Here is a 16,085-nt window from a genome sequence, read left to right as displayed (position 1 = left end):
GAGAGAACCCTAGTGCACTATTGGTGGGAATGCAGACTGGTGCAGCCATTATGGAAACAGTATGGAATTTCCTCAAAAAACTAAAAATGGAACTGCCTTTTGACCCAGCAATTCTACTGCTGGGAATGTACCTAAAAGATCCTGAAACACCAACTCAAAAGAAATTATGCACTCCAATGTTCATAGCTGCACGATTCACAATAGCCAAATGTTGGAAACAACCTAGGAGCCCACCAGTAGATGAGTGGATAAAAAAACTGTGGTGCACTTACACAATGGAATACTACGCAGCAGAAAGAAAGAAGGAATTCCTACCTTTTGCAACAGCATGGATAGAAATGGAGACTGTTATGCTAAGTGAAATAAGCAGGTTTGTGAAAGACAAATACCATATGATCTCACTTTTAAGAAGTATCTAATGAACAAAATAAACTAATGAGCAAAATAGAACCAGAGGCCTGGAATCATGGAACAGACTGACAACTGTGGGAGGGGAGAGGCAAGGCCAGGGCTGATTGAAAGGAGGTAAAGGGATTAGTCAGAGAACATATATGAAGGTCCTGTGGACATGGACAATGTCGTAGGGTTTGACTGTGGAAGTGGGGGAGAGGGTTGGGTGGAGGGGAGCAAAGGGAGAAAAACTGGGACAACTGTAATAGCATCAACAATAAAATATTTTAAAAAACTGAAACAATTGATAAACAGTCTTGGTGACCTATAGTCTAACATTTAGTTGGAGTCACAGAAGGAGAGGACAGTGAGGTCAAACAAGAGTTAATTATTTGAAGAATAATGGCCAAAAATATTCCAAATTTGATGAAAATATTAATTGACAGATTGAAGAATCCCAGAACAAACTGAAGCAGAATAAATAGAACACCATATTTGAGTGCATCATTATCAAATTGTTAAAAACCAATGGTAAAGAGAAAATCTTAAAAGAACCTGAGAAACGTCACATTATGCATAGAGGAATGAAGATAATTCTTATTAAAAACCATGAAAGCCAGAAGACAACTGAGACAGTATCTTTAATGAACTGATTCAAAAAAAGCTGTCACCTAGAATTCTACATCCAGTGAAAATATCTTTCACCAATGATGGAAAAATAAAGACTTTTTCTGACAAACGTATACTGAAAGAATTTCCAGCATACTTTTTATAAAGGAAGTATTTCAGACTGAACAAAAATGATACCAGATGGAAATCAAATCTATATAAATAAAAAGCACTGCAAAAGGTAAAAATATGGGTAAATATATATTTTCTTGTTTCTTAACATCCTTTAAAGAATAATTGATCATTATGATAATGAGATTTGGTTTTCATCCAGTTCCTGAATCACAGCTCCCAAAACTCTTGGAATTTCCAGTGCTGAGAGCAGTAAAGGTATCTTTTGTTTCGTTACTACGATGACTTTTGGAAAGCACCTAAGGATAGGGGCTGGTCATCAGGAGACCCAATCATGTGATTACAGGGTGGGAACTTTCAGTCTTATGCTCTCCTTTCTAGGGAAGGAGGAGAGGCTGGAAGTTGAATCAAATGCCAGTGGCCAAAGATTAAATCAGCCATACCTGTGTGATGATACCTCCACAAAAACCTAAAAGGGTGGGGTTTAAAGAGCTTCCAGGTTGAAGGACAGATCCACACCCAGCTAGAGTGGTGGTGCCTGGACAGGGCATAGAAACTCCATGCCTCGCCCTATGCATCTCTTCTACCACACTGTTCCTGAGTTATAACCTTTTGTAATAAACCAGTAATCTAGTAAGTAAAATGTTCTTCTCAGTTCTGAGATTCATTCTGGCAAATTAACTGAATCTGTGAAGGCGGTCAAGAGAACCTCTGATTTACAGCAAGTCAGTCACAAGTTCGTGTAACAATCTGAATTTGTGACTGGAGTCTGAAGTTTGGCGAGTGGGGGCAGCATGACTTGCAGGACTGAACGTTTAACCTGTGGAATCTGATGCTACCTCTGGGTAGTGTTAAAACTGAGCTGAAGTCTTGGACACCCTTATAACCTCCCCCACCCACACACATGGAAACTGGGTTCAGGAACTGAATTCAACCATTTAAAGCAGAAATAATAACATGTATTGTGCTTTCTAACATATATATATATATAAATATAAATGTACGAAAACTGTAAAGCCAAAGGAGGGTAAGTGGAAGTACACTATCTCAAGGATCTTACAGTACATGTAAAGTGTTTTAGCACTAATTTATGGCAGACTGTGGTTAAGTTAAGAATACATATTTTAACCCTTAGAGCAGCTACTAAAATGAAGGAGAAGGGAGACCAGGAAGAGGAAGAGAAGTCAATTCAATTTTAAAAGAAATCTCTAGAGAAGTTAGAAAATATTTTTAACTGAATGACAATAATAATACAAAACATCAAAAGTTTTGGGATGCTAGTAAAACACTGTCTGGAGGGAAATTGGTAGCTTTCCTGAGAAAATATATTATATAAAGAGAAACAAAAAAGTTTTAAAATCAATAATCTAAGCTTCCAACATATAAAGCTAGGGAAAAAAGAGCAAATTAAATCCTATGTAAGTAGAAGAAAGGAAATAATAAAGTAGAAATGAAACAAAATTTTAAAAATAAAAACTGTTCTTTGTAAAAGATCAATAAAATTGATAATGTGATACTGTAAATTAGTAATTTTAAAAAGTAAAAATACAAAATTATTAATATCAGGAATAAATGAGGAATAGCACTAGAGACACAAGAAACAGAAAATCTGAGTAGCCTTATATCTGTTAAATGAACTGAATTCATAATTTAAAAACATTCCACAAAGAAAACCCCAGTCTGAGACAGATTTTAAATTTGATAGAAGCTAGCAAACATTTACGTAAGAAATAAGACTAGTCCTATACAAGGTCTCTCAGAAAACAGAAGGAAATCTTTTCCACCTAATTTTATGAGGCCAGTAAAACCATGACACCAAAACTAGACATTGAGAGAAAATTACTAACCAAGATCCCTCATGAACATAGTCACAAAAACACATCAGAAAATCCTTAGAAAATATGAAACTACTGGAAGTAATAAGCTTAGCAAAGCCAAAAGATACAGTCACACAAAACCAATATATTTTATATACTAGTGTAAGAAAAGTGGAAAAACCCAATACTGTGCATTAGAAAACAAAATTCTTAGAGATACATTTAACATAAGGCGTGCAAGATTTCCCATTAAAATTACAAACCACTGGGAAGAGAAAGTAAAGAAGACTGAAATGTAGGTTTGCAACTGTTCATTTGGAAAATAACACAATAATGAATAAATAATACAAGAATAAACTATGTTTTATGTACTCACAACTGTAAACCTACTTTTTCCCCACTCTGTATAAATTTAACAAGATGCCAGTCAAAATCCCTGAACACTTATTGGTAGAAAATGCCACACTGATTATAAAATGTAAGTAGAAGTGCAAGGGATCTATAACAATCACAATAGATAAGACAGAGTCTCAGAAATAGACCTTATCTATACAGTCAATTGATCGTTGATAAGGTACCAAACAATTCAGTTGATGAAAGGGAAATCTTTTAACAAAATAGTCCTGGAACAAAAGGAAATCCACATGACAAAAATTTAATCGTGAACATTTTATCTTAACATACAAAAATTAATTCCAGGTGGATCACAGGCCTAAACAGAAAAATGAAGATAAAAAGGTTCTAGAAGAAAATATTCCAGCAAATGGTTTTGTTGTTTCTTTTAAAGTCAAACATATACTTAGCCTGTGGCTCAGCAATTCTACCACTACACATTTACTCAAGAGAAATGAAAGCACATGTCCACAAATAAGATTTGTATAAGAATGGTCATAATAGCTTTATTTCTAATCCCCACAAACTGGAAACAAGCCACACGTCCATCAACAGAAAAATGGATAACCAAATTGTGGCATATCTATAGAATAACTTCTACGTACCAATAAAAAGGAATGAGCTACCGATATATACAACAGCATGGATGAATCTCAAAAACTTTATGCTGAAAAAAAGAACCACACACAAGAGAGCACATTATCTATGATTCAATTTATATAAAAGTTCTAGGGCAGGCAAAACTAATCTAAGGTAAAATAAGTCAGAGTAGCAGTTGTCTTGTTTGGAGGTGGGGAAAGAACAGAGAATACCTTGGAAGAGATATGAAATGATTTCTGATGAAAATGTTCTACTATTTGATAGGGCTGTGGTTACACAAGTATATATATCAATAATCACTGAACTGTACATATATTTCACTTAATATAAATTACATGTCAATAAAACATTTAAAAAACTGTTGTAAGTCACTGGCCTACAATATTTAGCTAGCATAGGAATTTCTAGGTTATTGGGAATGTGCAAGCTGAACTTTGCAAAATAAAGTGGTTGCTCTTCTGGGGTTGTACCCTCCTTCACTCACAGAACTGTCAGACTTTTACATTTTTTCCAGTCAGGTAGAGGTAAAGTCGTATCTAACTGTGTTTTTAATTTGCATTTCCCAGTTTACTAGTGAGATTGATCATCTTTTCTACAGATGTCCATTTGTGATTCCTTTTTTCCTGAGAAATGTTTCATTACAACTCTGTCCTTTTTTCTTTGTTACTTTGTTGTGTTTTAAGAAATTCCTCTCTACCCCAGGATCATACAGATATTGTTCTGCATCTGCTTCTAAAAATCTCAAAGTTTTGCCTTTTATGTTTCCATCTTTAATCCATCTGGAACTAATTTTTGTATATGGTATGAGGTAGGAATCCAATTTCATTTTTTCCCCTCATATGGACAACAAATTTTTCCAGAAACATTGACTGAAGTCTATCTTTTCCCCAATGATCTGCAATGGTACCCTTGTCGTATACTGAGTTTCCACATAAGTGGGTCTGTTTCTGACTACATTCTACTCCTTTATTCTGTTGTTTATCCATACAAATATCATGTTAATTTTGATAACATCATAATTTCTCTCAATATATAGTAGAGCAAGGTTCACCACCTTCTTCAGAACAGTTTGGTTATTCTTGGACCCTTGCTTTTCCATATGCATCTTATTTATTTTTTAAAGTATATTTTACTGATTATGCTACTACAGTAGTCCCATCTTTTCCTCTCCTTTATTCCCCTCTGCCCTGCACCACCCCCACCAGCATTCTGCCCCCCACTTAGTTCATGTCCATAGGTTGTACATATGAGTTCATTGGTTTCTCCATTTCCTATACTATTCTTAATCTCCCTCTATTTTCTACCTACCATTTATGCTTCTTAATCACTGCACCCTTTTCCCCCTCCACCCTCCTCTCTCTCCCCACTGATAACCCTCCACGTGCTCTCCATTTCTCTGATTCTGTTCCTGTTCTACTTGCTTGCTTAGTTTGTTTTGGTTTTTAGGTTCAGTTGTTGATAGTTGTGTTTGTTGTCATTTTACTGTTCATAGTTTCGATCTTCTTCTTGTTCTTAGATAAGTCCCTTTAACATTTCATATAATAAGGGCTTGGTGATGATGAACTCCTTTAACGACCTTATCTGGGAAGCACTTTATCTGCCCTTCCATTCTAAATGATAGCTTTGCTGCATAGAGTAATCTTGCATGTAGGTCCTTGCCTTTCATGACTTCAAATACTTCTTTCCAGCCCCTTCTTGCCTGTAAGGTTTCTTTTGAGAAATTAGCTGATAGTCTGATGGGAACTCCTTTGTAGGTAACTGTGTCCTTTTCTCTTGCTGCTTCTAAGATTCTCTCCTTCTGTTTCATCTTGGCGAATGTAATTATGATGTGCCTCCATGTGTGCTTCCTTGGGTCCAACTTCTTTGGGACTCTCTGAGCTTCCTGGACTTCCTGGAAGTCTATTTTCTTTGCCAGCTTGGGGAAGTTCTCCTTCATTATTCTTTTAAGTAAGTTTTCCATTTCTTGGTCTTCCTATTCTCCTTCTGGAACCCCTATGATCCAGATGTCAGAACGTTTAAAGTTGTCCTTGAAGTTCCTAAACCTCTCATTTTTTTTGAATTCTTGTTTCTTCATTATGTTCTGGTTGAATGTTTATTTCTTCCTTCTGCTCCAAACTGTTGATTTGAGTCCCGGTTGTTTTCCCGTCACTGTTGGTTCCCTGTATATTTTTATTTCACTTTGCATAGCCTTCACTTCTTCGATTTTGCAACCACACTCAACCATTTCTGTGAGCATCCTCTTTACTAGTGTTTTGAACTGGGCATCTGATAGGTTGGCTATCTATTCGTCGCCTAGTTGTCTCTTTTCTGGAGCTTTGAACTGTTCTTTCATCTGGGCCATATTTCTTTGTCTCCTTGATTTGGCAGCCTCCCTGTATTTGTTTCTGTGTACTAGGTAGAGCTGCTTTGACTCGCTGTCTTAGCAGCATGGCCTGTTGTAGAAAAGTCAGCTGTAAATTGTGTGGGGTGGAGCCTTAGGTAATCACCAGGGTGGGACAACCTGTTTCACCACTCTGGTTTTGTGGGGGAGGGCTCAGAGAGGGGGCAATGCTACCGTTTGGCCTCTGGAGATTGCCCAGGAAGAAGCTGTCTCCCGGCTCTTGATCTGTTGTCAGTCACTTTACTTTCTCCCCTTCTCCCCATGTGCCACTTGTGCTGTTCCAGCTGTTACCCTGGTGCACGGGTATTCACCAGGGTGGGGCAACTCACATTGCTGAGCTGTAGCACTGTATGTGGGAGAGGGGTCTGAGAGGGAACAATACTGTTTGTTCGGCTCTCAACAGGCTTTCAGTTACTTCCCTGGCTACCCACAAGCAAATTGGGCCCTTCTGGTGCTGATTCCCAGGTGGGTGGGTTTGTGTACATTTTAGGACCCCGTGGGCCCCTCCAAAGAACTCCTGTGAGGCTGGGAATTTCTCCCACTGCCATGACCCCCACAGGTTTTTATAGCCAGAGGTTTTAAGGCTTTATTTCCCTGCTCTGGAACCCTGGGTTATGAAGTCTGTCTCACTCCCCAGTTGCCTTGCTCTCCCAGTCCTCCAGCCTCCGCCTTGCTGCCTGTCCTCTATGCCGTGGCTGCCCATCTCCGCCCCTCCTACCCATCTGGATGAACGTTTCTTCTTTAATTCCTTGGTTTTCAGACTTCCATACAGTTTGACTTTCCAGCAGTTCTGGTTGTTTTTTGTTTTAAAATTTCTTGTTGTTCTTTTGGTTGTGTGAGGAGGCAAAGTGTATTTACCTGTGCCTCCATCTTGGCTGGAAGTCCTCCACATACATTTCAGAATCAACCTTTCTAGTTCCCTGAGAAATCTACTAAATACTTAACTGATTAAAATCCAATATTGATAGTACTTTTGCCCATTTCCAAGACAATGTAGAGACCCTAGAATATTTTAAACTACATTTATCCCTTCCTAATTTATAAGCTATTACTTTCACTAATTTTAACCCTTCACCTATATTTAGACCAGGCAGAACATTATTACTGTTGTTTAATACAATAAATATTCATTTACCCATATATTTACCACCTTTATTGTTCTTCAATCCTTCCTGAATCTCTGACCTTTTCATCTAAAATAATTTTCCTTCTATTTGAATAATGTCCTTTAGTATTTCCTTTAGGATGAATTTCCTAGTAACAAATTATTTCAGTCTTTGTTAGTCTTAAAATGTCATTATTACACCTTTATTTCTAAAGGATATTATTCCCAGTCATGGTTCTCAATTGGAAGTTATTTTCTTTTATATCATAAGTGTATTCATCTGTTGTCTTCTGGATTCAGTAATTTTAGTTGAGAAAGCAGCTGTCATTTTATTGTCCCCTTGAAAGTAATCCACTGCCCCACCCCCACCAGGAAGCTTTCAAGATTTTTTCCATGCCCCATTACTTACTTTATTCCAAGGTGTCTAGATTCTTTATTTAACCTGTTTTAGTTTTATAGGGCTTCTTGAATCTATAGTATAATCTTTTTCTAATCAGTTTTGGAAAAGTCTATGCCATTATCTCTTTAAACTACTTCTGTCCCATTCTCCCTCTCCTTTCCTTTCCAACCTTCAATTACATATGGTAGAGCAAGGTCTCACCATATTCTTCTTCCAAATAGTTTGGCTATTCTTGGACCCTTGCTTTTCCACATAAATTTTGACCTTTTCACTCTAAACTTATTTCTCCAACTCTTTTTTGAAACTACTTTTATTTGTTTCTTCATTGGTCTAGATGGTTTCACCTTCCAGTTCACTAATTATCTCTTCATATCTGCTATTATATCCATCCATGAGTTCTAAATTTTAATTATTATATTTTTCAGTTCTATAATTTTTATATGGTTCTTTTTCAGATGTGTTCTGACATTTTATGCTCTCCAATGTTCTGCTGAAAATTTCAATCCTGTGTTTTACCTCCTCAATTATAGCAAGCATAATAATTTTACAGTCTGTGTCTGTTAGGGCAAGTACACAGCTGGAGCTAACTTGTGAAAATGTTTATACCTATAGTCTATTAAGTATGCTGTCTCTTGTTCCTAGTGTCTTATCTCTTTCTGCCTACTTATCTTTGATTGAAAGTTTCTTGCTGTGTCAAAGGAATGTTTGTAGAAATAATTTGAGGTACCTGAGAATATCAGCAGTCCAGAATCACTTTAATTCAACTTCAGGGACCAAGATTTTCTGAGTTACTTTGACAACCCAGAGCAGAGTTGTAATGTATTCTTTTTCCCTACTGCTCACCCTTTCAAAGTACTCTGCACAGAGAATTTATTAGCATTCCTATTCTTGATAGGCCCTGGATTCTAACTTTAATTTCCTTGGCCCCAAAAGGATGGCTGTTAAAAGCATTATTTAGCCTCTTACTGGACGGTTCTGGAATCAGCCCTCAGAAGGAGCCTGAAATATCTGGCCTACCTCTCTGGAATTAAGTCTACACACAGATTTTTGAATTGGTGATTTTTAATCAACTTGTTAATTCTCCAATGCCATTGTGTATTTTTTTCTTTCTCCTCTTTTATTCTGTCTCTCTTTTTAATATTCTGTACAGTTTTTCATTTTCCTCTATAGAAAGGTTGGTCCAAATGACCTAGTCTGCATCACTCTAAGTGAAAAATCTATATTCAGCTTTATAATATAACAATTTCCCCATGACATTAAATATTCTTTTTTCCTGGGGCAAATTTACTGGCTTTTATTGTACATTTAATTTGTATCATCTAGTTTACATCTTACTTTTTTTAATTGAGGTATAATTAACATACAATGTTTTATTAGTTTCAGGTGTACAATATAGTCATTCAATCTTTGTATACACATTGTGAAATGATCACCTCAATAAGTCTAATACCGTGTCACCAGACATTAAATATTCTTCAAAAACATATTAAATTATATTATATTCCTTATAGAAAATATGTTCACCTGTTGTTCTAGGATCATATTCTTCTCTCGCTCTACATTGAGAACCATTCTCTTTGTATATTCTAGTTGCTTCTCTAAGAGAATACAGCGAGACTGAGCTGAGCTTAATTGTATACTTATATCTATGAAAAAGAAAAAGTAATGAAAAGTAAATTAGTTGACTTATCACATAGACCAGACATTTGGTTATCAGAATACATTATATGAATTCAATTAAGAATTAAAAGTTCAAGCCTTCTTTATTCCGATGTACTGACTCTCCCAGTTATAAACATCCATTTTGTGAATATTTCATTAATTATATATAACTGGCTTAACATGATCTCCCCCTAAAGACCCAGAAGGCATACATCTGAATGGGGAAGATATCAGTCACTTGTGGGATGATAAAAATCCTGGCTGTCCTTGGGAAATGGCACTAACTGGAAAAATACAGGACCTAGAGTCCTCCGTCAATGCATTTCTTCTCTTTCAAGAAACTCAAATATATGCATTCTACCATTTCCATTTTCCTCTGCACTTGACTATGACAGCACAGCTCAATTTATAAGGTGTAAACAACTTCTTTTTAAACCTTTAATTTCTTACTTTCCTCAGTTCTTTCTTCCACCTTTCTCCAATTACTTCAGAAAAAATAAAATATTTCTCCCCATTTCTTCATCCTATTTATAAGTTGAAACACAAACTTAAACCCATTTTTGAGGGTGAGTGTCATGTTTTAAAAACAAAGCCATATGTTTTGATGTGAAATTATATAAAGTATTTATGTTCTAAATCTCTAAAACCTGTGTCCAGGTATCTTTTTCATAATTTCCACAGAACTTCCACCTATGTATCCATTTCATCTAATTAACCTCTCAAGTTAAATAAATTTCCTTTTTATTCATTTTATGGTGTTTATATTATGTAATTACTAGCGTTGCCTTATATTTTCAAATTTTAAAACCATGTTACCTGAAACTATAAAGTATTCCAATTATATATAGGTTAAACTGGATTTTGTTGGAATTCTGAAAATACTCTGATTTCTAAATACAACTTGTCTAAAAACTTAATTTTTCTTTTAATCTCAAAAACATATGAACTGGGATAAAACAGATATAACAAGAATATGTTCAAAGTTATATCTATTTCCTGCGAATATTAAAATGTCTAAGAACAATGCTTAGGAGTTTAAATGTATATATAAGAACAAATATATTTGAGTAAATCTGCTTGCTCTGGGCTTATTTTCAAATTGTAAACTTTAGTAACTTTTTGTTTCTGAGAACTATTTTGAACTTTCTTACCTTTTTTCTGCTTTATCAGTTCCTGGTGTACCAGATTTCTCTCATTAGTTTCATTTTCCAAGGCCTTTTTATACTCTGCTGCTTCTTTGGAAAGAATGTTGAGGTTATCTTCAGCTTGTGTTCTCTCTAACTCTAAACGATGAATCTTTTCCTGAAGAGTTTTTAGGGCTAAAATAAGAGCTGTTGAAAAAAAATTTCTTTCATAGTATAAATGAGAATTTTTGAACACTTACAATCTTATGAAAGACAGCAGTATATTTTTGTTAGTGAACCAGAAAAATGTGTAAGTTATATACATTCTCATAAAAACGGAAAATAATAGCTACAAGTCTGAAAAGGAACAAATTTTCTCTAACATATCGTAAAAATAATATATTTATGATTGTACTTAGTGATTTTCTAGGTTTGAGAAAGCTAATGATCAAAGACTTAAAGATAATATATAGTGTAGGAGGCATAAGAATCTGAGTCCAAATAAAGATAATTAAAATACAGTATCCACTAATGTGGACATTTAGGTTTAAAGATAAAGGTTTTTCTCAGTTATTGATGTGTTCAGTTTCAATCAAACCACAAACATTTATTATTCCTTTGTCCAAGATATAGTGTTAATAATCAGGACATAGGAGGAAGAACACAGTTTCTTCCATTGGAAAAAGATTATAACCTAGTGGTTTACCTGTTATCAGGATTGAAAGATTATAGGTAGTACACATGAACTACTACAGTTTTTTTTTTAGCTGTGTTAGTATCTTCATAATTCAGATAAGTTGAGATTTATATTATCTTATACTTTCTATTCAGCTGTTACTTCAAACTATAAAACTAGAGATGAATGGAATACAAATAAATGTTATGTTATACTTCATATAGCTTTGTTGTCTTTTAGAATATATACTTTCTATATATCCAAGTAGAGAGATGTTAGCTAGAGATTACCATTTCTTTTTACAGATGAGATAAAGAAATTGTATTTATTTCTCTTTATATAGTATCTATGGCTGGCTCATTGGTTTGGATTATTATTTCTTGCAGTTATTTTACTTCATAAGGCCAGTCTATTTATTATTGGCAACCATTATCAAAGAATATTAAAAATCAAAGTGAAACTCAGCATCTTAGGAAGTAACTTGTATAATACAAGGTATGCCTGAGTCATAAATATTTTCCTAATTCAGTTTTAAGATCCTTCTAAATTTATACTTTAAAAGTGACAGTATTTATATTTTATAGTTACTCCAATGTACTGGCTTCATGAGGGATTTTCAAGGTAATTTTGGATATACACAATTTCTGAATTTAATCCTTGAATAAGACACACCTCTACTTAATTCACTAGCATTGTAATAATCTAGCTAGAAGGACTCCAAATCTGACCTTTTATTCTTCATAGAAATTTTCTGTTTTCTTACATTTTTTATAATCAATGTCATATCTTATAATATATGTCACCTTACAGCTGAAACCAGAATGAAAAATGTTAAATAACTTGTCTAAGTTTCCTGAAACTTTTAATAACAGAATCAAAACTAATTTAATTAAGATTTAGTTAAAAATGCAATTAGATTATTTTCACAGAAAAATGAAGATTTATATAACATACTTTGTACCATTCCCCCAATTTTAAGTAAGATTTTTATATTAATATTACCTTGGCTATTTGGACTACGAAGCATTTTAGAAGAGGTAGCTTCAAAGTTCCCAGAGTGGTGATTCTGAGATAATTCACAATTCTGGGTGAATGGTGGAACGAACACTCTTTCTGGAGGTTTAAGATAGCTTCCTACTATACTGTGCATTAATTCGGAATCCATTATCTGTACAGAATAAAGAAATTATATAGCATAGCATCATTCATTCTTATTTGGATCATAAAAACATTAGACAAATATCCAGGTGAAACTTTAATATAAATACAAAACCATATACTTTGAAGTTGTATCTTTATGAACTCAATTGTCACAAATTCGACTATAATAATATAAGCTCAACAAAAAAAGAAAGAAAAATGACAATTTACTGTATAAACAGTATGAACAATTCTGCCTGATTTGCAATGAGCATATGCCCTGGAGTGAGCATTGCATGGGTGGTATGAATTTTCTGGTTTCTCAGTTTATCCTAAGTCCATATAGGTCTCATTGTCTGAGCACCTCTCTATAAATAGAGTGACTACAGGGTTCAAAGAGAAAGTATATATTCTAAAATACAACACAGCTTTGAAAACAAGCTGCCCACATAATTTAATTCCCTAAGATTGAACTTCAATGTACTGGCTTCCAAAGGGATTTCTGAGAGAATTTTGGATACACAATTTCTGAATCTAACCCATTTAATGCATTAGCATTCCAATCATCTAGTTTAGGAAGTTTTCAAATCTGAAGACTCTAAAATAGCTTTTTTTGTCATTCCAGACTTTTTTGGGGGTTCTTATTTGGTTGTTTGTAAGAGAGCTCTTTTAGTCACTTTAGCAGGTAAATTTTTACCTAATTGTCCTCATGGTCAGAGAAAAGGGAGGTAAGATACACTGAATTCAACACAGAATCATGTATTCTTACTAAAGTCTAGGAGGCTCTTAGAGGCCATCTATTCTAAACCTTCCTTTCAATATCAACTTATCCTCACATTATCTTTAATAGGTCATCTAAGCTCGTGCTTGTTATCTCCAGAAAGATAGAGCTCACTCTCTTCAGGCTGAATTCAAAGCTTCCTTCTATTATTTTTATGAATTTAACAGTTGGAAGGAAATAAAAATAACTTCTATACTTACTGATGTAGATGGTGAATTTAATATTTACTCTACATATTGGATTTATCTAGTAAAATCTTGCTGCAAAATTTAGAATCATTTTCAAACTTCAAATTTAATCATTCACAGCATCTGAAATGCGTGTAAAAGACTTATGAAATCCCATTCCCCAATTAAGGGCAAAATGGAGAAATCAAACAGAAATGACTCAATCATATAATCAATGATAGTTAATTTCTTTTTAAATCTCAGTGGACTTGAGTAGATCCAGATCAGGACAGCTGAATACTAATTAGGAGGTAACTTCAGCATGTGTCTACTAATCACCAATACCAGTAGATTTCTTCTTTCTTAATACCTTAAGAATTTATTTTTTAAATAACTTACCATATATGTAATACATACATGTAAAGTTTAAGGAATTATAATAAGACAATTTCTGTGTATCCACACCTAACTTAAGAAATAGAGTGCTACTCTGTTCTGCGCAAACCTTCTGTGTGCCTTTTCCTATCTCTTGCTTTAAACTTTGTGCTACTCGTTCTAATGCCTGTTAAGTTTTATCATACATCTATGTATCCTTAATGATATGTTTACCGTTGGTGGTTTTTAAACTTTATATAAACAGAATCATACTTTTTTTCATTCGAAGTATTGTGGCATTTATGTTGGTACATGAAGTTGTATAGTATTCATTTTCATTGCTGTATATTATTCTATTATATACCACAGATCTTAGAATGCATTAATTCCAATCAATCTTTTCCAGACTCATAAAGCTATGGATGTCTGGGATTGTTGGCTCTGTTTTTATTTTAACCACACAAATTAGACAATACTGTTTTAATTTATAAGGTTAATGTTTATGTTCACATACAAGTATTCTTTGCTCATTGTGGACATTATGATGGACTGCTAGGGTTTCCTTTCAGGAATGTGGACTTTTCCCACAGCTGCTAGGAGTTCGGCCAGAAGGAAGCCCTTGGCTACCAGCTCTCTTTGGGATTGCTTTGCCTAAAGAACATTACCTCATCCAAAGTCAAGACTCCTTCACGGGACAGCCCACATCCAATGGGGGTTAAAGGCCTGACCCTCTTCCCCCAAGTCAAGACAACTCTAAAGGATCACCCATCTCCTAAGCTCCCCATGGCATCAGTGAAACCTTTGTTGTTTCTTCATTTCAGCTTAACTTCTCTCTCTGCCTAACACTGCTCTTTCCTCTCCCTTCTACAGGTATTGATCCCAAGAATACTCTTTAATAAATGTGTACACTACTCTCTGCCTCAGAATCTGCTTCCTGGGAAGCTGAACCTGCAGTAATTACCAATCCTTTTTTCTTAAGGCTTTCATTCTGAGATTGTATTTTACAGGCTCTTTCAGTGAGTACGTTAATGAATTTTCTTAGTTTTTGTTTCCCTTATTAAAATGTCTCTCTTTTTACTCTTTTTCTTAAAAGATAATCTTGCTGCATGTATACTTCTGGATCACCAATTGTTTTCTCTTAGCACTATGACAGTATTATGTCATCTAGGTTCCAATGTTGCTGTCCAGACAGGCAGGGTCATTCTGAAGGGCAGGTTATTTTCCTGTCATTCACAGAAGGTTTAACCCTTTGGGGATCCCAACTTTATACTGCAGTGTCTAAGCTTATCACTCACTGTGTCTAAGCATAGACTTTGTCTCTTGCCCCATGCAATTAGGAATGCCTTCTTTAAAGGCCCAGGTTCTGGGCCAGGAGGAAACAGCAGGGGCTCTCTGGGATAAAAGAGATTCTATGGTTCATTTTTCCCTATGAAATTGGGCTTTCTCACATACAGTCTCAACATTTGCCCCTTACTTTGCTGCTAATTCAGCCGTGCTTTAAAAAAGATGTTGCATGGTTCCTCTGGCCAAGATGGAGGCGTAGGTAGACACACTGCGCCTACTCACACAACCAAAAGAAGGACAACAACAATTTAAAAACAAAAAACAACCAGAACTGACAGAAAATCAAACTGCACAGAAGTCCGACAACCAAGGAGATAAAGAAGAAACATTCATCCAAACAGGTAGGAGGGGCGGAGACAGGCAGCGGGGTGGAGAGAACTCGCAGCAACGGGGCTGGACCCAGAGAGATGGTGGATTGTGGAACAAACGGGGCAGGCAGTGCCACTGCTAGCAGACTCCACGGCCCCACATTCGCCCTGTAAACACCTAAGGCCGTGCCCCTTTATGTAACAGGTGTGCCAAGACAAAAAAAAATGGCCCAATGAAAGAACAGATCAAAGCTCCAGAAATAATACAACTAAGCAGCAAACAGATAGCCAACCTATCAGATGCACAGTTCAAAACACTGGTAATCAGGATGCTCACAGAATTGGCTGAATTTGGTCGCAAATTAGATGAAAAAATGAAGGCTATGCTAAGAGAAGCAAAGGAAAATGTAAAGGGAACCAATAGTGATGTGAGGGAAACTGGGACTCAAATCAACGGTGTGGACCAGAAGGAAGAAACATCCAACCAGAAAAGAATGAAGAAACAAGAATTCGGAAAAATGAGGAGAGGCTTAGGAACCTCCAGGACATCTTGAAACATTCCAACATCCAAATTATAGGGGTGCCAGAAGGAGAAGAAGAAGAACAAAAAATTGCAAACTTATTTGAACAAATAATGAAGGAGAACTTCCCCAGGCTGGCAAAGAAAATAGACTTCCAGGAA

The 16,085-nt window shown here is 35.4% G+C and overlaps 1 protein-coding gene across 4 annotated transcripts in view; it reads right to left on the bottom strand.

Moving 5' to 3' along the window:
* The window catches only part of CEP57L1 (centrosomal protein 57 like 1), an 86,942-nt gene that overhangs the window by 44,505 nt on the left and 26,352 nt on the right, over window positions 1–16,085 (bottom strand). For all 4 annotated transcript variants that reach the window (XR_006654187.3, XR_008425508.1, XR_006654188.3 and 1 more), the window contains 3 exons: window positions 12,291–12,456; window positions 10,640–10,819; window positions 9,351–9,472 (listed from right to left, as the gene is read on the bottom strand). Coding sequence is in view for 1 of the 4 variants with exons in the window: in XM_045188662.3 (XP_045044597.2) it covers window positions 9,351–9,472; window positions 10,640–10,819; window positions 12,291–12,456 (468 nt within the window). In the remaining 3 variants the exon portion in view is untranslated. The remainder of the gene's footprint in view (window positions 1–9,350; window positions 9,473–10,639; window positions 10,820–12,290; window positions 12,457–16,085) is intronic.

Source organism: Desmodus rotundus, chromosome 11, assembly GCF_022682495.2.
Source record: "Desmodus rotundus isolate HL8 chromosome 11, HLdesRot8A.1, whole genome shotgun sequence".
NCBI lineage: Eukaryota > Metazoa > Chordata > Mammalia > Chiroptera > Phyllostomidae > Desmodus > Desmodus rotundus.
Note: the sequence above shows the minus strand (reverse complement) of the source record. Positions and strands in the feature narration are given on the sequence as shown.